Genomic DNA, 20,883 nt, shown 5'->3' with positions numbered 1-20,883 from the left:
TGGGAGTCCTTGGCAACCCTGACCATCATTCAAGGCACCCTAGTTGAAAACCACTGCCCTAGAAAATGAAATGTTTGTTTCAGTGGCAGGGGATGATGGGAGTTTCCTACCCCTATAGACATTCCTTAGGTATGTGGACCAATGACATGCAGCTTTTTGAACTTACTGAAGCAGAGCTCAAATGATATGACCTTCCTTGGGGTATCATCAAGCTCTTTCAGTGTCTTATTCTAAAAAGGAGCGAGACTTTAAAGTTTGCCTGAAGAATCGCTGAGGTGCTGCAAAGGTTCTAGAGCAGGGGTGGGCCATAATTCTTTCTCTTGGAGGGTGGAACCAACCAATGATAAAAGGGTCTCGAGTTAATGAATCCAGAATAAAAACTGGCCTGCTTCACTTTTCACTAGGTCAGAGTTCCCAATCTTATGCATGTCTACTAAAAAATAAGCTTCACTGGGTGTGATGAGGTCAGTGCTTTTTTCTGCAGGGGACGCAAGGGTACGCATACTCCTAAACATTTTGTGAATCTTTGTACCTTTGTCCATTTACTGTATTTAATTTTCCCGACCGATTTGAACTATAAAATGGTGATTTTCTTGAGTCAAAGAAAAAAAAGCACTGGATGAGGTTACTCTCAAGTAGGCATACAGAGGATTTTGTTGTGTGTGTGTGGATGGGTTGGGGTGTATGTCTACACACACACACACACACATGTATGTATGTATGTATGTATGTATATATGTATGGGGGTGTAAAAAATAAACACACAGCCTGGAAAAAATGATTTTTTAAAAACCACACAAATTATTTCTTAATGCGACTAAAGTGATGCCACTCTCATTTGTTCTGAAACTATGCTGAAAAAGTGGGAAACACTTTTAAGAGGCCAGATAAAATAAGCAGGAAGTAAGGAACTCTGATAGAAGAATGGGGCAGTTTCAGGTTGTGTGGGTGGGGCTGGGGCTGTGCACTTAAAGCAGGGTGCCACCCACTGTGTACCAGAGAGGAGAAAGGGATAGGTTTAACATCAGAAGCCTCTTAAATCAGCTGCCACCGCAACATGATGGCAGCCAAGGCAGTCAGCTTTAAAGGGCAGTTAGACAAATTCATTGTGGAGGATGAACCTATTTATTGTGATGGCTCGGCTCTGGGCTTTAAAGAGCAGCTGCTGGGAAAGGCCCCTTCATTATGGGCTTCCTGGGAACATCAGGAATTGCTGCAGGATTGTCTCTAATCAAAACATTAATTTTAATGTTATTATTAGACAATCCCATGTGGGCGTGGGTGTAAATCTCTTAAGTTTTGCATGAATCAAGCATTAGCATGATACCTCCAGGTATAGGGCGGCATATAAATTCAAAAAATAAAATAAAAATGACTGTGAACAGTGGAAAGATTTCCCAGGGAAAGAAGCGACGTTTTAAAAGCAGCATAGAACTTATGCATAGCACCCATGGTTTTAAATAGGAAGGGGAGGAAGTCAGAAATAAAAGTGTCAGTTGCGTAACAGTGCAAGCTTCTTACAAACTTGGCCACTAATTGGCTGCAGAAAACAAGCCATTAAAAATTAGAACTGTATGTGTGTGTGTCAGCACAAAAGCAGGATGCTCGTCGGGGCCAGCCTTTGCTTCCCCAACTCGCACGCCTCCCAGCTGTTTTGGACTACAACTCCCATCAGACCCCTAGGCAGCACAGCAGCATGAGGACGGGGGGGGCTGATGGGAGTTGTAGTCCAAACAGCTAGGAGGCGTGCGAGTTGTTGGGGAAGCAAAGACTGGTCCCGGCGGGCCGACCCTAAAAGGCTGCCAGTGGGCGCCATGCGGCTGGGCTGGGCTCCGGCCACAGTATGTGTGCGTGCGGTGTGGAGAAGGATTTGAACGGGGTCGCCTGCTCTGGAGTGACAGGCTTTGCATCTCCCGAGGAGCTTTCGGGTCCCAGGAGGGACGTCGCTAGGAAACGGCCGGAAGCTGCCGCTCTAGGAGTTACCTTTTCCCCATACTCACTATCTCTGGGTGTAGGAACGGCAGGGCTCTATCCGCGCCTGCGCAACCACCAAATGCGGCAGGTGGGTAAAAATAAAAAATTTAAAGCTTGGGAACCCCGCCCCTTTTGACGCCCGGCGTCTCCCTCGTGCCCTTCCTTCTCTTCCGCGCCTGCGCGTCGGGCGTGGCTTCGGACGCCCCTTTCCCTCCCGCTCCGGCCTGGGCCGCCATTTTGGCGCTGCGCTCTGGCGGACGGAGAAGCCGAGAGTGGCTGAGGCGAGCTTGGCGGGCAGGGCCTTGAAAGAGCCGGCCGCTCCTCCCGAGGAGCGAAGGGCGAGCGGGATGCGTCGCCTGAGCTGAGCAGGAGGAGCAGGAGGCCCGCCTCAGCCTCGCCCCTCCGCCCGCCTTCGCTTCCCCCGGGCCCCGCGGCCTGCCTTCCTTCCTTCCCTCCCTCCCTCCTTCCTTCTCTCCCTCGCCATGTCTTCGTCGTCCTCGTCGGTGGCGTCGGCGGCGCGCTTCGACCCGTCGGACCGCTCGTCGTGGTACGCAGGCCCGCTGTCCCGGCAGGAGGCTCAGGGGCGCCTGCAGGGGCAGCGCCACGGGACCTTCCTGGTGCGGGACTCGGCCACCTGTCCCGGCGACTACGTCCTGTCCGTCTCAGAGAACTCGCGCGTCTCGCACTACATCATCAACTCGCTGCCCGGGAGGCGCTTCAAGATCGGCGACCAAGAGTTCGAGCACCTGCCTGCCCTCCTCGACTTCTACAAGATCCACTACCTGGACACCACCACCCTCATCGAGCCCGCGCCCAGGTCAGGAAGGAGGCACGCTGGCTCCTCGCATGCATACACCCCCCACAGGCAGCCAGGCACTGGCATCCCGAGGCAGCAGCAGGAGCTCTTGCGAAGCCCCACCAGGTGCCAGGACTAAGTGGCCCATGATCGCCTTTGGGGTGCTTCCTCCCCAAAGAGGCCACCTAGGGCCACTGCAGGCAGCCCACCGTGTCACCACCCCTGGGAACAGGACCACAGGAATTCTCACTGTTGAGCTGCTCTTTTAAGGACCCATAAGAAGAGGGGTGGGGGTGGAAGCAAACGGCAACATTCCTCCTTGTGCCACAGTACGGGGCTACCCCAGGGCTACTGCAGCTCCTGAGTCTGTAGGAGGTCACAGGGTGGCCATGGGGAATGTGTGTGTGTGTGTGCAAAAAGGCCCATGGAACCACCTCTGATAGGCACATATGTCCTCACCTTCTCATGCTGCTGAGATATGGCAGATGTTTTCCCAGATGTTCCTACTCCATTTGAGGGCCATTGTAGCCCTTATTCTCATACTGGATGTGGGCATCCCAAATAGATGGTGGGTATGGCAGTCAACTTGCTTTCCTCTCTACTTGTGAGAATAGGAAACACGTGTGGTTGCCTTGTGCACGTGTTACCATTCACACTTGGATATTCTGAAAACCAAGTTACACAACCTTGAAGTTATAAATTAATAAATAAAAATATTTTTTTCACCTTGCCTTGTCATCAAACCTGCCCCTGCCCCTCCAAGACACATCAATGCCCATTGCTTTCCTTGCCCGCCATTGACCTGGTCACATCAGGAAGTGTAGCTGCAGTGTGCCACTCCTATCTTCAGTCATGCCACATTTCACAGCTTCCCCTCGCTAGGTTGTGGCTAGCCACGTCCCTCTTCGCAATCTGTAAACTATTCTGACTGGATTTTGGAGCCCACGTTTAGTTGTTGGAAATCTTAAGCATTTGGGTTTCCTTGATTTGGGTAACAGCACCTCATCATAGCATATGAAATTTCTTCTCGCTTCTGCTTGTCTCTCCAAATAGGGAGACGACAAGTTCTCATAAAATGTAACATGAGGTAGATTAGTGGTCAGGTAAGGAAGAAGCCAACCAGCAGGATAGGACAACTTCTGGATTTGGCAAGACAGTTAGTTGAATGACGTAGACATGGGTGCTTCAAAACCAAATGGTCTGTATTTTATGAAAGTAGCTGTTCCCTAAAGCTGTGTTACACTTCTAGATAGCTGTTCTGTTGGTAGAAAAGGGCAGTACTGTGCACTGCCATGTCACTTCTCCTGAGATTATTGTTTCCATCCAACCCCCCCCCCCCCAGCAAAGAAACAGGCACTGAGCTCTAGCCTCTCCTGCTTCAGTAGTAGTTGCTGTTGTGTTCAACAGGGCCAATGAGTGTGACTCACGTACGTCCGTCCCCCCCCCCCGGGGGGGAAGCTTCTATCGAGTATGACTTATACATTAGCCACAAAAAATTCCCTCAAACATTTCAACCCTAATTTAAGGTATCAGATATCCGCTACTAACTCTCCTGTCTTCTTTAGGTATCCAGCTGCACTGATGGGATCTGGATCAGCCCCCATCATGACTGCTGCGGAAGATAACGTGGAATATGTCCGGACTCTTTATGACTTTGCTGGAAACGATGCAGAGGATCTGCCATTTAAAAAGGGGGAGATCCTGGTCATTGTAGAGAAGCCTGAAGAACAGTGGTGGAGTGCCAGAAACAAGGATGGCCGTGTTGGGATGATTCCTGTTCCTTATGTCGAGAAGCTTGTCAGATCTTCCCCACACGGAAACAGGAACAGGAATTCCAACAGCTATGGGATTCCTGAGCCTGCCCATGCTTATGCTCAGCCTCAGACGGCCAGCCCTCTTCCCAACATAGCCAATACGCCTGGGGCAGTCATCACTCCCCTTCCATCCACACAGAATGGACCAGTCTTTGCCAAAGCAATTCAAAAGAGAGTTCCATGTGCTTACGACAAGACTGCCTTGGCGCTAGAGGTAAGCTTTTCTGTTGGCTGGACGTGAGGCCTGGCTATCCTATCTAAAGGGAGTGTCTGCAGTCTTTCCGTTATGGGGGTTTTAAGCTATTTTTGTATTCGCGTACATCTATAGTTGCATATGGGCCTGTGACCAGGAGGGTGCCTGCTTTCCATGTTGACTCTGGCATCTCCAGAATTCAGCTTCAGGAATCTTGGCTAGCAGGTGCCAGGGAGGGTTCACAGGGCTGCTACCTTAGGTCAAACTTTGGATTGACAGTGGGGAGAAAGCAGCCTCACATGTCATTATTCTCATCATCATCATTTTTATACCCTGACCATCTGGCTGGGTATCCCCAGCAACTCTGGGCAGCTCCCAATAGAATATTAAAAACACGATAAAACATCAAACATTAAAAACTTCCCTAAACAGGGCTGCCTTCAAATGTCTTCTAAAAGTCAGATAGTTGTTTATTTCCTTGACATCTGATGGGAGGGCGTTCCACAGGGCGGGCGCCACTACCGAGAAGGCCCTCTGCCTGGTTCCCTGTAACTTTGCTTCTCGCAGGGAGTGAACCGCCAGAAGGCCCTCGGAGCTGGACCTCCGTGTCCGGGCTGAACTATGGGGGTGAAGATGCTCCTTCAGGTATACAGGGCTGAGGCCGTTTAGGGCTTTAAAGGTCAGCAAACACTTTGAATTGTGCTTGGAAACATACTAGGAGCCAGTGAAGATCTTTTAGGACTGGTGTTATATGGTCCCAGCAGCCACTTCTAGTCACCAGTCTAGCAGCCGCATCCTGGATTAGTTGTAGTTTTTGAGTCTGGTGTGGTGTCCTGGTTAAGTTCACTCCCTACAAATCCTGGCCTAAAACAGAGCCACGCACTTGGGTCACTTGAGTGAAATGTAGTAGGAAACAGGTTGGCTGCTCATGAGTCTGGGTTGTTGCTGGTATTTGTTAGGTGGGTTTTAATGAAATCATCTGCCCCAAATCACTTGGATGGGGCAGGATAGTAATCACATCTAAATGTAAGGCATTAAGGCAGGAATCCCCAAACTTCGTCCCTCCAGATGTTTTGGACTACAATTCCCATCTTCCCCAACCACTGGTCCTGTTAGCTAGGGATCATGGGAGTTTTAGCCAAAATATCTGGAGGGCCGCAGTTTGGGGATGCCTGCATTAAGGACCTTAAAGCTTTTAAGACTGCTGTTTTCAGGTGGTTGTTGAGTTAGAGATGGTCTGTTTCTGTACTTTTCAGGTAGTTTGTTGCAGAAATCAGCCTTGGCTGCAGGTCTGCCCACCTCATCTGCTGCTCAGTTTTGGACAGTGAAATTCATGTGTCAGGTGGGGCGTCTTAAAGGACCCTGTCTAGTCTAGCTCTCTGTTCCATACAGGAAATTCAGAACACATAGTTGCCCAGCCTCTGCTCAAAGCCTCCCAATCAGGAAGAGCTCAGCATCACCACCCCTCTCTTTCATTGACTCCATTACTGAATTACTCTTACTGTTAAGAAGTTCCTCCTCATGTTCAACTGAAATCCAACTTTCTGTGACGTAAAGTCCATTAGATCTCATCCTTCCCTACAGCCTCACCAAGCTCAGGTTTCGGCAGTCTCTTCAGCCTTTCTTCATAGGACTTGCCGGGCATCCCCCTGGCTATCTTTACTGCCCTTCTGAATCTCTTCCAGTTTCTCTTGGCAGCCGCCTTACACTGCAGCAGCCAGAGTTTGAGGATGAGTTCTGACTAGTCCAGAATCAAAGGAGAACTGTTATTAGGCAGCCCATAGTAATAAACCTTATTGCACTTAGCCTTTGCAAACTTCCCATCAGTTCATACCACAGACTAATAATTTACATAATAAAATGTACATTGATACCGTACATTAAAATATGTCATAAATAAAATCCATATCCACCATATTTACTGCACATAAAACTTGGTTCAGTTTTTTAACAAAATTCATTAAAAAGTGTGCATGTAATTTCTCGGCATCTAGGGCAATATATAAGTAACAGGAAATTGGTCAATAATGACATTTATTGAGGGGTTCTACTCAGGTACGACAGGGACCCAGGTGGCGCTGTGGGTTAAACCACAGAGTCTAGGGCTTGCTGATCAGAAGGCCGGCAGTTTGAATCCCTGCAACGGGGTGAGCTCCCGTTGCTCGGTCCCAGCTCCTGCCCACCTAGCAGTTTGAAAGCACATCAAAGTGCAAGTAGATAAATAGGAACCGCTCCGGCGGGAAGGTAAACGGCATTTCTGTGCGCTGCTCTGGTTCGCCAGAAGCAGCTTTGTCATGCTGGCCACATGACCCGGAAGTTGTCTGCGGACAAACGCCGGCTCCCTCGGCCTATAGAGCGAGATGAGCACTGCAACCCCAGAGTCGGACACGACTGGACCTGATGGTCAAGGGCCCCTTTACCTTTTACTCAGGTACAGTCAAATAATAAATAGTGAGATATATCTTCTTTTGACCTGCATCCAAAGAGGCATTATTGCTCCGACTGGAGTATGCATTTTTATTTCCCTTCAGGATTTGTGAATGGTATTACATGGAACCAATGTTCTGCAAAGGCCTTACATAACTAACTTGTTTTAAACTGTTTCTGAATTTGTATTTTTAAGTTCCTCTAACTTGCCCTGTAGGGACCCAGGTGGCGCTGTGGTTAAACCACTGAGCCTAGGGCTTGCTGATCAGAAGGTCGGCGGTTCGAATCCCTGTGACGGGGTGAGCTCCCGTTGCTTGGTCCCAGCTCCTGCCAACCTAGCAGTTCGAAAGCACGTCAAAATGCAAGTAGATAAATAGGAACCGCTACAGCGGGAAGGTAAACGGTGTTTCCATGTGCTGCTCTGGTTTGCCAGAAGCGGCTTTGTCATGCTGGCCACATGACCTGGAAGCTATACGCCGGCTCCCTCGGCCAATAATGCGAGATGAGCGCGCAGCCCCAGAGTCGGTCACGACTGGACCTAATGGTCAGGGGTCCCTTTACCTTTACCTTTAACTTGCCCTGTAACCTTACAGTGAAGGGCAGATAAGAAATCAAAAGAATAAGAATAGTTTAATGGATTGGTCACTTTCCACAGAGAGTCCCAAACTGACTGACAGAAATAAGTAGGTTGCTGATATGTTTGCTTAATGCTTTTGGGCTGACAGTAAAGATGGTCAGCAGTTTTATCTTAAGCACACATCTCATAAGATAAAACTGTTGACCATCTTTACTGTCAGTGCAAAATATGAGCACATCAAATGGTCAGTGACAGATTTCAACTATAAGATTTTTGCAGCGAAGCAATACAACCTTTCATTTTAGTTATAACAGTGGCTTCTAAAGCTTCTCCTGGCCTTACTGCGATTATATTGTGGGGAAAACAATGAAACCTGTAGTAATTTTAAGTAGAGCAAAATATGCCCAAATTGCAGCACCTCCAAGGAGTTCTTGACTTCTCTCTGATCTCAGAGTCACTTAATGACTGTTTCCTGCCTGCCTTGTGGAGGAAACTGAGCCTGGACCTTTTGCAAGAGACTCATTACTGGGTTTTGAAATGCGGTAGTTTATTTTATTTTCATTTTAAACTTGCTAAGAGTTCAGAATTGGCTCCGTTTTCTTTCCATTTCATTGATTGTGCAGGTGCCCTTTTCTTCCTCCCTTGGTTTCCCCCTCCAGCGCTTTCCTACTCTCCCTCATTTCCATAGCTGCCAAGTTTTCCCTTTTCTCGCGAGGAAGCCTATTGAGCATAAGGGAAAATCCCTTTAAAAAAGGGATAACTTGGCAGCTATGCTCATTTCCCTTCTCTCTCCCCTCTAAAAAAATGTTTTACAAATAATGGAAATAAGATGATATTTTATGGTTGGGGAAACTAGTGAAAGCACCCACCCACCCCGCCCAGTGAGGCTGGACTACAGCTCTCATCATCCTTACCCTTTGCCATGTTAAGTGGAGTGGGGGCTGATGGGAGTTGGAGTCCCACAGCAGCTGGAGGCTACTCACAGATGCTGGCCGGCACTGTTAAACTCAACTTCTTTGGCACATTTTCATTTCATGCCATCCTTATCTGTGAGTTCTTCAGAAAGTGTGTTGTTCCTCTTTAGCTGTGGCCATTGTGGCCATGGACTGTTAACATCCAAGTGTTTAAGTGGGTTGCTTAACTTAAATGTGGAAATACTTTGCTGCGGCTGATAGCTGCTAAGTGATGACTTCAGCCTTGTAAGGATTTGGGGCTGGTATTTCCTTGTTGGTGGTTTCCATCTGCTTGTTGCTAATTTCCGGGATAAAACCGGGGAGGACAAAGGAGGATGAAGTGACTTGGGGCAGAATCCAGCCAGACCTTCTTGGCAAGGTCCACTGGAATGAATGGGGCATAAGCATTAGTTGTGGGGCTTGTGCTGACACTTGTGGCTTGAACAGTAACTTGGAACTTAGCTGCAGGCTTAGCAGTGAGTCAGAGGAAATTATGCGCCTGAGGTGCCTCATTCCTTTTTTATCCCTGTGTCTCTCAGCTCAAAGAAGGAGCGTGGCAGGCGTGAGTAAGCTTGTAGTGACTTGCCCGTTCCGAAGTCTCTATAGTCTACATGGTCTGGGGCACGTGATACAAGATTTCCCTAAAATACATCCAGGCTTCCTCATTTGGATGGGACAACCCGCTTCCCAAATGTCAGTGTCCCACCCCTTCCCCCCAGTTTCTGTCTTCCCAATAGAGCCAGGCCTCTCTCCGCTGCTCCCCCACAAGTGAAGTGACAACCTGTTTTCTTGACATTGAAATAATTCATTATGACTCTCTTTCCCAAACCTCACGGGACCCACCTTATTTAAATATCTGAAAGGTCACTCAGGCAGTTCCAATTAAAGGAAATTATTAGTCTTTCAGCACATACACATCTGACCATAACGCCAACATAGTGCTCAGCAGAGAAGCAGAGTTGTAATAATGCCAGTTTTGTGGAGGAGGATGCCCAGGGGCCACTTGGCCATAGCTGGCCTTCTGCTGCCTCTGAGGTTCTCAACCTGTGAGGGGGAATCTTTCTGATACGGCTTTGGGCTTGCCACTCTGTTTTCCCCTTTGGGAGGAGGTGGACAGAAGGGAAGCATCACATGAGAGCTCTGATGGCTCACTTTTGACATCCATGTTCTCAAGGTGGGCTTTGTCAGCTGCCCCAAGAAGCCCAAGGTCTGTCTGTCTTTTGACTTGGTTGTGTTGCTCACTACCTAGGACCAGGTACATTTCTTTACATACGGGAGCAAGTAAAAATGTGGACCTTCTACCATCTCATTCTTTTGTGTATGCTTTGAGACCATTCCTGCTGCATCCTGATAGTCACTGTTTATTTATTTAAAATATTTATAGCTCAACCCTCATCTTCTAGTAAGAAGTGGCAAACCTTTAAGCAAGAGTAATGCATGCAGTGTTGGTTGCTGCTGCTGTTGCCACCGCAACCTTTGAGCGGCTGTTGGGTGCTTGGTTGGGCCTTCTCTGTGGCAGCATCTAAGCCAGGCGTAGCCCTTGAGTCGCCTGCTCGACGAGTCCCTGCACGCTGCACTAAAGCAGCACAGCGCGGGGACTCACTTCTGCGGTGCCAGAAATCGCGTCTGTGCAGATGCTGAAATTCGCATCTGTGCAGATGTCGAAAATTGTGGGTGCACGCACGATCCAGCCCATGGAGGGATCTCCACTGGAGTGAACTGGCCCAGGCAAGGTAAACCTTGCCGACCCCTGCTCTAAGCTGTGGAATTGCCTCCCTGCTGATATGCCTCTGTACTTCTTTATCCTAACCTTTGATACAGGAGATACCCACCTATTCTTCTGATTGTAAACTGTTTTAACTGATTTTAATACTGCATTTTGCTTTGTTGTAACCCATCCTGGGACCTGATGGCAAAGAGCTCCAATTAATAAGAACAAGGTGTAATAATAAGTGGTGGTAGTAATTATCAATGTAGTCATTTGTACTCCTTTCCTACTGAAGTCTGCCCATTGCTGCTTGTCATGGAAATTATTAAACATGTATTTAGCCTACACTTTGGTGTCTGCCTTCCTATCCCAAAGCAGATTGCAAAGTGTCAGTTACTCTACAATATTAAAATTCCAACATTTAAAAATAAACTGATCAGTGATAAAATCACCCAAATGTAGATCAGAATAACAAATTCTTCAGGGCTTTCCTGAAGGCTAATGGGGTGGGGAACTACATATTTCCTTGAAGTGTGTGTTCCATAAATATGGGGGGGGGACCTGTGGACTGGTGAGCCAGGTCTTGGTTGCTGATTTCTACCAGAGTACAGCCTGTTCTGTATCCTGCCCCACTGTTAAAATTGAATTCCCAAGCACTGCCAAACTGCATACACCCTTTACGGCTGGCACCCCCAAACTTCGGCCCTCCAGATGTTTTGGACTACAATTCCCAACATCCCTGACCACTGGTGCTGTTAGCTAGGGATCATGGGAGTTGTAGGCCAAAATATCTGGAGGGCCGAGGTTTGGGTGTCAGGAGTATGGGCAGGAGTCAGGCTCTGGGGCCTGTAGTGCTTTGCAGGACTGGGGCCTGCCTCAGCTTGTGCTGGAGAAGCAAGGCGTGGCCACACAGGTGAAGTCCTCAGCTTGTGCTGGAGAGGCAAGGAGTAGTCACCCAGGTGAGGCCACTTGAGATCTCACTGCACCTGGTGGCAGGAGCTGAGAGGGATAAAAGCCCAGCATTTCCCTTCAGCTCTTTGCCACAGCAACGCTATCCCTGCCTGGTTGCATCTGGCCTCCTGCTCCTTGGACCCTTGCTTCGCCTTCGCCTTGCTCCTGCCCCGTGGACCTTCGCTTTGCTTCTTGTTCCTGGATCCTTCGCCTTGCTCCTTGGACCCTTGCTTCGCCTTCGCCTTGCTTCGTGCCCCGTGGACCTTCGCCTCTGCCTTGCTCCTCGACCCTGCTTTTTCACCACCATCTTGCCTCTGGTCCTGACGCCCGCCGACCGGACCGTGACATTGGGGATGCCTGCTTTATGGGGTCTATAATTATGGGTTTTTGATCCAAGTTGAAAGTTTGCAGAAGATGCCATCCAGGCAGAGGGTGCCCCGTCCTTCCCTGCCTCCTGCCTAGTTCAGTTTCCCCCCCCTCCTGCACATCAGGACACTATCTGCTCTGGGATTGAGTTTTATTTTGTCTTAAAAAGTTCATAGTATTATTATGTGTCCTACTTTTGTCTGATCTTTTTAAATTATTGCAATCTACTCTGGGTGTGTAAAAAGCTATAAAATGAAGTAGCTCAGATACTCCCAAGAGGGGCTTCTTTTCTTTCAGTTTTGGCCTTAAATTAACTATTAAATTAACTTAGGTTAATGACCAAAATCAAAACCTTGTTATACCAACCACTCAATATTCTCAGTGGAGAGGGTACATTAAGTAGTATGTTTAAACATTGAATGTGCAAATTTTATGTGTAGACTCAGTGGATAAAACAAACAGCATTACATGTGCTGCTGGATAAGTGTTTAATAGCTCTTGTATTAGTTTAAAAAACTGTTTAAAATTGTTAAAATAAAAATAAAGGGCAAACACTCTGAAATGGCACCTAATGCTCCTGCCGGCCGTTATAACCCTTCGACCCACTAATACTTTCAGGTCATCCAGAAAAACAAGCCTTCCTCTCATCTTATAATTGCCCCCAATCTTCATACAGAGTAAAAGAAAGAACTAGCATTATAGGAAACCTACACAGGTTTTCTTGGGATTGCAGCTGGACCCGTTTAAACTCCTCCTTACTCAGCTTCGCTTGGCAATTTGAGGGCAGCCACTGCAGAAAACAGGTGGGCCTCTTGTTTTGGTCCAGCGTAGCTTTTCTCACTTGGTTGCTGTGGGAAGAAGGTGCTGCTTCTTGGTTGCTGTTAGTTTAAGAGTTGTAGGTTTTCACCTCTATGAAATGGCTTCTCATGTCTTAGGGGACAGGGGACTCGTGCTATTTTACCTTTCGTTAATTTTACCTTTTCAGTGGTTTCCAGACCTTCTTCCACAAAGAAGGAACAGAACTGGGGCTTTTAGTGTCACTCTGATCTCCTTTTCCTCAAATGGCATTGGGGTGCTTTTTCTTTCAAGCCTGGGAGCTGGGCTGGACTGGAGTGAGGGGGGAGGAACAGGCCAGTTTCCACGGGCTGCTCTTCCCAGGGTGGCTTTTGTGACCACCAGCCACTGCCACCTTGTAGCAGGCCATGAATGATGCTTTCTAAAGTTAAGGTTCATTTTTCTCTCAACCGAGAAACCTCAGAAATGTTCTCTGAGGTGTAGTTCCTGTACAGTAATACCTCGGGTTACGAACACGATCCGTTCCGGGTCGCAGTTCGTAACCCGAAAAGTTCGTAACCCGAACCGCCATTTCGCACATGCCGCTTCTGTGCACGCGGCGAAAATACTTCCGGGTTTGCGCAGTTCGTAACCCGAGGTGTTCGTAACCCGAGGTGTTCGTAACCCGAGGTACGACTGTACATTGAAATTATTTTGACTGTTGCACATTGAAATAATTTTGACTGTTCCACCCATGTCCTAAGGTGTTTTTCCCCCCTTTCAACTTTGCAGGTTGGTGACATCGTGAAGGTCACAAGGATGAATATCAATGGTCAATGGGAAGGTGAAGTTCATGGTAGAAAAGGGCTCTTTCCTTTCACACACGTCAAAATAATTGACCCTCAGAATCCTGATGAAAACGAATGATTCCTGTTGGCCCATTTCTCTGTTGCTGCTTCATTTCCTGGCTATCATGAGTATCATCGGAAGTGCAATGATGACTGTTAATGGCGCCTTGTAAGCATTGTCCATTGTTTCCAGCTTGCTGCAATTTGACAGCCCTGTAGTACCTGTTTGGAATGCATACAGCTGAAGTTGCTTGTGGGCCCTCGTGCAGCAATGACGTCGTCCAAAACTTAAAAGTATCACCTGGAAGGATCTTGGACCTTAAGCTCCAGAGGATTGGTGATGTCACCCAGGCAGAAGAACAGGGGGTGGAACTTCAGCTGACCTGGCCAAGGTTTCTGTCCATGGGCAACATTCTACTCAGGAGGAGAATTCTAAGCAACTTTGTCCAGAACCTAATTTTATTTTTCCTTCCAGGGCAGGGAACACTTGATTTGAGAGGAAATAATCTGTTTAAGCAGTTAGAATAATAGTGTCTTTAGGCTATAATTGATGCTTGTGTATTATTAGCAAGACAGTTCTGTGAGTTTGTCGTTGACCTAGAAACAAGTTTGGGATGGCAGCAAAATGTCATTTTAAGGAATTGCATTGAGCAGGGTCTTCTATTTATAACCGTGACACATAACTGGTCTGTTTTGCCATACACTTGTCTAAAATTTTGCTGTTTTGTTTGCAAAACCATGGCAGTTTTTTTAAAAAAAGCTGAATCTGACAGTCACTAGATACAAGATTTTAAAAGATAGTCTTTTGCAAGCTTGGTTGAAATTGGCACTTTCTGCCTCTTTTGAAAAGCAAAACCACCAACCATTGATAATCTCCAATGGGAATATAGACGTAATGAAAAGTTTTTACCATTGAAACCTTTTAACGCTCCTGTGCCCTTCTGTACAAATTTCTCTGTTATATTCTAACTATTATAACGAGGAATGGTAAATGCAGAAACTTGAATGTGGATTTTGTCATTTGAAGAACTGACTCCCTAGATGATGATTTTTAAATGTTTAGTTGGCACGTGTTGTCTCTTGAGGATTTTGGACTTCTGAGGAGCCTCATGTTCAACTCAGTATTAAAGTGCCTTAATTTGGGATGAAAGTTGCGGGGGGGGGGGTGCCATTTCAGCTTTACGGTCTGCAGAGAAGCTGTTCAGTTCACTGAATCTTAAAACCCTGTAGTGACTGTTGATGGTCTGAAGAAGCACGATTTTACTGCCAAACATACTGTGAATTAGGCTAGCCTTGATACTCCCAGCAAGCATTTTCCCACCTTAGGTGCTAAGACCCTCCGTGATGGACAGCAGCACAGCTGTTCTAGAGAATAGCCAGGCAGGTGCCCCTCTTGATCTGTCTTGAGTTACAGTGGAGTAGTACTACTGAGCTTTGTGTTTAGGAATATTTAAGCTGCAATAAATGTCAGTCTGCCATAATAAGATAATCCTACTACATAGAGGCCCTCACTCTCCCAAGCTGTCCTTAAATGGCAGCTTATATAGACTGTGTGCAACTTCTGCCTTGAAAAGCTGCAGAAGCAGCACGTGTGTGTGTGTGCGTGTGCATGATGGGATGCTTTTTATTTACCCTGCTCTCAGTAGGCAGCAAGGAGTCTGATGTTGGAGTCAAGGAGCTTTTGCTTCCTTGACGCTGTCTTCAGAGTCTTTGCTGCCTGGTAAACTAATGTTAGGATTGCAAATAAGAATCTCTGCACATGAGTGTCTGTTAACCAGGACCACAAACAAGACTAGCTGGTGGCTTCCGAGGCAGGTGAGAGCTTTTAAGTCCACCTGAAGCCAAAGAGTGGCTTCTGTCATGGCTAACAAGCGCAGCCCAAGTGTAGCACACTAAGTTGATTTTGATGGTAAAACTTGCATCAAAATTGGTTATTTGCTATTTTATTATGATAAAAATATTTTCATACTAAAAAAACAACCCAACAACCATGTTTAATGTGTCTGTAAACGTCACCAGTTTTTCCTCTTGGCTTCTGGCTGGGCTGTGTCTTGGAGAAGCTGCTGTCCCTTCCTGGGGCTAGTTTCCGATTAATCGCAAGACCTCATCAATCTATGCATTACGATGTAAGGTGCCAAAAAGCTTGCAGTGCAATCCTTGGCATGTTTACTCAGAAATTAAGTCCCATTTATCTCAGTAAGACTTGCTCCCTCAGTGAGTGTGCATGGGGTTGGGTTTCAAATTAGTAATTGGTTGTAATGTCTGCTGTCAAAACCATCTTGGGAAGGTTTTCCCTTATCCTGCTGTACAGATGAATCGATCCCTGATCGAGGGGGGAGCTGGCAAAAGTGCCGATAGAAATCATGATTGTTTACAAATCAGGCAGGAATGCATCAAAGGGAATCTCCTGTTTGGTTGGGCCTCTGACCATTATTTTTTGTGAAGGGACAGAAAGTGTTCGCTGTGCCATTTCATGTGCCTGCAATAACTTTTTGTATTGTATAATGAACATTCTGGAACTGGGTTGGCTGTCCTGTGTGTGTAGTGATTTACTTTGATGTCTCCAGCAGAACGCGACACTTGACTGCTCGCTTCCCTTGTGGGACCAGTAGAAGCGTTCTGGGGAGCTGTAAATGTTCCTCTTGACCTAGTTTGGGTTGTTATAAATGCAAACATATCCAGACCCATTTTTTGCAGAGGGGGAAAAAAAGGTGGCCTTGTACTTAAAAGACAGTCTTCACTGTGCAAACATTTTTACATAATTGAAGTATCATTTGAATTTCAGGCAATAATGTGTTATGCTTTAAGCCTTATTGTGGGGATCATCATAGCTTGTTTTTATTTTATTTTGTGCTACAGAATTAACAGTATTAAATATATTCTTAGAACACACAGCGTCTTTTGTTAAAATTAATGCCTTTTTTTGTTTTCTCAGTTTACTTCACTGGAGGTCCCACACCCAGCCATTGCCCAGTTTGCGTACTCTCAATAAAACATGCATCCAACTTGCAGCAATAGTTGTTATCTATGCCTTGAATTCAGTTCACCGTCATGCTGGCTGCCAGCGACAGGCTTTTCTGTGACAGCAGAAGATACTCTGTGCAAGAGGATCTCATTCCCTTCTCCACAGTGCTCTTGTGGCTGCAAGAGAGTGGGTCTCTTACGCTGCATGTCACTGGTTCCTAGCATTTAGAAAAGAACAATGCTCTCTGAATATCCTTAAAGGAACATTTCCTTTATAACTCCTGGAACTGAGAAGCTTGCGGTTTCTTCTGAGAAGTGGTAGGGAGTATGCACATCTCTAGCAGTGATCCACGCCCTAACAGAGTTGTCCCAGCCTAGGAATTGTTGGGACAAGGCACAAGAGAGAAAGGGGGCGCTGTTATTGTTTTACCTGCAGCAAATGGATTACAGGCCTTTCAGCTGATTAATACTTTTCCATAGGGCCTCCTTTCTCTTGCTGGAGATTTGTGCCTTTGTAGGTAGCTCTGTGTTTCCTTCTTGTCAGGTGGAAAAAGAGAAAAAAAAGATGTGCCCAGAGCACTTTCTTCGTGTGTGTGTGTGAATGTGAATGGGCTTCAAAAACCAATGAAACATTCTGTCATTTTATTAAAGGAGACTGGCAGGAGTGGAGAGGGTATGTCTTGGCAACTGTCCCAATTTCCAAGCCAGCATCTTGGCACATGCTCCAAACCAGCTTTCCAGGGTTTAGAATGGCTGCTCTTTGGTGAAGAAACGCAAAGGGGGAGGGGTAAGAAGCCTTCCTTTGTGCAAAGTATAAGGCAGATCTCACAAAGTCTCCCCTACTCTCAAGTCTTCCTCCTAGCCCTCTACCAGCAGGCATAGGGGAACAAGGAATATTGGCTCCAGTCTGCCATTGCGCCTGGGGGGTGGCCTGAGGGCCCCTGCGTACTGTAGTCTGTAGGAAACCCAGAGTAACTCATAGGGCGGTAGGGTGCCGGTGAAGGAACCACCCACTGGCTGAAGCTTTGGTCAGGGTTGTAGGGGCTGTACATGGGCCTCCGGGATCCTGCTTTCCCTGCAGGGTCAACAGCCATGGCCACTATCCCAGAGTAGTCCTGTGGAGGGAGAGTAGCAGGAAGTGGGGGGAGATTGGTGGCGAAGCCGCCGTCTGCTAGTTTAGGGTCTTGCTCAGGAACTGGGGCAAAGTCCAGCTGCGGGGGTCTGGCTCGGAATTCACTGAGAGATACTCTGTCGCGGAGGGCCCCCGAAAAGGAGCCTTCGCCAGCCTCGTGAAACCTAAAAGAGAAGCCAAGAAGATGTAAACAAGGCAGAGCCCACCTCAAGAAGCAGGACCTTTCAGGGGTCCTGCTGGGTAAAAGACTAGCAGCCTCCGCAGGTGGGCATCTTCTGAGTAAGCGTAAAAATGCGACATGGGGCTTTGATCCCTTGTCACGCCACCCAAGAAAACCTTAACTCCACAAGGGCAGCACCCCATTCGTCCATCTAACCACCCACTGCATTGTCGGCCGCTGTTCCACATGGAAACCAGCCAATTAATCAGCCATTAAAAGCTTTTGAATTTGGAATTGCTTGCTCATTCTTTCACTGCTAATGGAAATGAACACCAGCGGAGGGGGATCTCGTGAGGAAGTGTTTGCCTCTTGCCCCCGCTGTGTTTTTGTATTTATAAAAAAAAATATCTCTACTGCCTTTTGGCTCTCACCGCCCCAGCAAGGTAGCTTACAAATTCCATTCTTACGATAAATACTGGTAAAAAGGTTTCAGGTGTGTTTGGAGTGCAGAGAAGAAAATCAAAGCTGCTCAGTGGAATGGTATAAAGAGCACTTGCCTGAGCTTCTGGGACCCAGTAAGAGCCACCCCTTGGAGCAGAGATAATCCTGATGGGCCATTATGGCAGGAGTGTCTACTCCCCAGCCCGCTCTTACCTGTATGCTTGTAAGGAGGAAGAGGGCGGCGGGGAAGGTGTTGGGACTTGCTCTTCTTGAGTGGTCCTTGCACTCTCCCCCACTCCTTGAGGCAGAGCCTCTGCAGGGGCAGAAGAGGAAGGGTGGCTGTTTTGCTCCGAGACCCAGATGGGGTAGCTGCTGTTGGCAACTGGAATGGCATAGCTCTCCTCCTTCACCTCCATGTTTTCATGCCTCATAAGATCTGACGCACAGGGGAGAGAAAATCAACAGTCAAGAGCTTCTTCTACCAGGTCCATCTCCCAGCAGAGAAGCCTGCAAGCCACCTCATCTACCTGGTCACACCAAAATGGCTAATGGGATGCTTGAGGGCCAAACAAGATGACTTGTGCTGATTGGGTGGCAGCTCTTCCTAATTTAACACACTCAGAAGGAATTCTACAAAATAAGAGGGATAAATAAATACTGGCATAACTTATACAAGCTGTGTATTATGTTTTTTTAAGGGTGGGGAAGAGCAGAGCATGGATGGGTCTGCCACTGAATTATTTCTACCTGTAGCTACTAGAAAGAATGCAGAACCAGTCCTGTTAAGTCACTAGTGGTTCCTTTTCTGCCCGTACTCTGGCTGGGCCCCACTTTGCCTCTCCTTTCCACCGCCACCCATTGCTCCATCTCCAGCCTCCAGCACACCTGTAGCATGCTTTGGAAATGGGGAGCCAGATATAGAATGGATGCCAGCACATTGCAGGGGATTCTGAGCAACCTTTTGGCTCCCCCATCTGCATGATCAGCTGTGCAGTGGTTCTCAAACTTATTCCGTTCCGGGAGTCCGTTCGACTCCCAAAACTTTTCAAAAACCAAGGCACGGCTTCCGATTGCCTGCAGAAGATTCCTGCACTCAAGCGGAAGCCACGTCAAGACATTCGGCTTCCGAAAAACTTTAGCAAACCGGAACACTTACTTCCGGGTTTGTGGCGTTCTGGGGCCAATTTGTTTGGGAGTCAGGCCATTCAAGTACCAAGATACCACTGTATTTTCCCCCAAATGCAAATACATTTGCTGTTGAAATAAATTGTCTGTAGTAGCAAATGCAGGCCGGTGTATGAACCGGCTCACACTTCTGCTGAGATCACATTTGAGGAAGGAAAACATCGCATCTTTACACCTCACTGTGGCCCATAAAAACCTGCCAGCTCTCGGTGAAGTCAGCCAATTGCTGGGTGCCCTGGTTTTTTTGGGGGGGTCAAGGCAGGTGATGCATCTACCCAATACCTGGCAGGGTTGTTGCTTGTTACCTGGTTCCTCCATGCCAAGTGTGGGTCCTTCCATCAATGTCCTCTTCTGACCTTTGGCTGAACTGTTTTTCTGAACTTTTCCCTCTCTGTGGAAAGAGTGGTCAATGGTAGGCGTTTTGCAGCTCTCTGGATTGGACCTTCCAAACCCCTGCTAGATGAGGAGCAGGATAGGGCCCTGGGCTTGCCACAGGTGCCTTAATATGGCATAAGATCTTCCTCTTTCTCATGCAGGGACAGTCACAACTGTGCCTTTTAAAGGGCAGGTCCCGAAAGTTGGCATTTCAACAGGTCTCCCATTGTGAGACAGAACCCCCCACCCCATAAAACCCCATCCACACATGCAGGATACGACCCACCAGGCCATTCTCCACTGGTGACGGCTGTTGTCACCTGGAAGGCACCCTTGACCCACCTGCGGCTGTTCTTCCCGTGTTCTCGGAAGCCTTTAGCAAATGGATTGTTGTAGATCTTGAGTTTTGTGATCTGGAAAAAGAGACAAGAGACTAGCGTTAGCACCAAACATCCATCTCTGTTATTGCCCCGCCCCGCCCCGCCCCGCCCCACGTTTGGGATCTTGCCTTTCCAACTTGGTTGAGGACCAGAGAGCTGCCTCTTCTTCTCCCCAACCTTTGCAGAGAAATTTCAGGAAAGTCCCAGGATACATGCAGAACCCAACCCTTAGTTGGCCCCCCTTTGCAGGCCAGAGTGCCGCCTCTTTCCTACCTGTGTGGGGTGCCTGTCCTTCACCAGCTTGGCTCAGAGAGTGTCTGAGCCACAGGTTTTGCCGCTGGACCCCTGGAAGGGGCCACCTGCAGCAACGCATGGGCAAGAAGATCCTGCCGGTAGCTGTCACAGTGTTTACGGCCACTAGGCCCTGGGTCTATGGAGATTTTAAGGCAGCTGCTCTGTGCAAAATGTGTTGCAGGGACATGAGCTGCCAGGAAGGGCTGCGTGAGACCGGGGCTGGCTGGTGTCCTGCGGAACATGCTCCAGACTCAATACTCCCCTCCGTTTTGAATATAGGCCTCCTATATTTGGGGAGCCCTGCTGTGTCCGCGAGCAGCAACAGCCACAGCCTTTGTAGCAGAGGCTCAGGGAGAGGGCCCAGTCGACCCTTTGCTGCCCACCTTCTCGTTCTGGTATGCCGTGACGGAGGTGAAGACAGTCTCTGGGAAGCTGAAGGTTTGGAAGGCACCCCAGTGGGTGCTGAAGAGGTGGTCCGCCTGCATGACGTGGAAGCGAGGCTTATAGCGATGCATGGAGTGGAGAATGACCTGGAGGGAGACACAGAGGAAGGGATTCCGTCAGGAAGCCT

The 20,883-nt window shown here is 47.9% G+C and overlaps 2 protein-coding genes across 2 annotated transcripts in view; one reads left to right on the top strand and one right to left on the bottom strand.

Moving 5' to 3' along the window:
• The first annotated feature begins 1,998 nt into the window (after positions 1-1,998).
• CRKL (CRK like proto-oncogene, adaptor protein) lies at positions 1,999-16,273 on the top strand. The gene is made up of 3 exons (XM_035099270.3): positions 1,999-2,791; positions 4,336-4,798; positions 13,326-16,273. The coding sequence occupies exons 1-3, from the start codon at positions 2,457-2,459 to the stop codon at positions 13,458-13,460; spliced, it is 933 nt and encodes a 310-aa protein (XP_034955161.1). The 5' UTR covers positions 1,999-2,456; the 3' UTR covers positions 13,461-16,273.
• The window catches only part of LOC118076479 (T-box-containing protein TBX6L-like), a 22,260-nt gene continuing 17,568 nt past the window's right edge, over positions 16,192-20,883 (bottom strand). The window contains exons 5-9 of the mRNA XM_060269813.2: positions 20,696-20,842; positions 19,981-20,051; positions 19,569-19,654; positions 18,292-18,514; positions 16,192-17,641 (exon numbers count right to left, since the gene is read on the bottom strand). Coding sequence (XP_060125796.2) covers positions 17,212-17,641; positions 18,292-18,514; positions 19,569-19,654; positions 19,981-20,051; positions 20,696-20,842 — 957 coding nt within the window. The 3' untranslated portion in view covers positions 16,192-17,211. The remainder of the gene's footprint in view (positions 17,642-18,291; positions 18,515-19,568; positions 19,655-19,980; positions 20,052-20,695; positions 20,843-20,883) is intronic.

Source organism: Zootoca vivipara, chromosome 16 (assembly GCF_965207765.1).
Source record: "Zootoca vivipara chromosome 16, rZooViv2.hap1.1, whole genome shotgun sequence".
In the NCBI taxonomy this organism is placed as follows: Eukaryota; Metazoa; Chordata; class Lepidosauria; order Squamata; family Lacertidae; genus Zootoca; species Zootoca vivipara.
Note: the sequence above shows the minus strand (reverse complement) of the source record. Positions and strands in the feature narration are given on the sequence as shown.

What these genes read in the sequence shown, in the direction of transcription:
- CRKL (XM_035099270.3), top strand. Translation starts at nt 2,457, where the DNA reads ATGTCTTCGTCGTCCTCGTCGGTGGCGTCGGCGGCGCGCTTCGACCCG. An exon ending in CTCATCGAGCCCGCGCCCAG is followed by an intron (nt 2,792 to 4,335) that starts GTCAGGAAGGAG and finishes TGTCTTCTTTAG; the next exon opens with GTATCCAGCTGCACTGATGG. An exon ending in AGACTGCCTTGGCGCTAGAG is followed by an intron (nt 4,799 to 13,325) that starts GTAAGCTTTTCT and finishes TCAACTTTGCAG; the next exon opens with GTTGGTGACATCGTGAAGGT.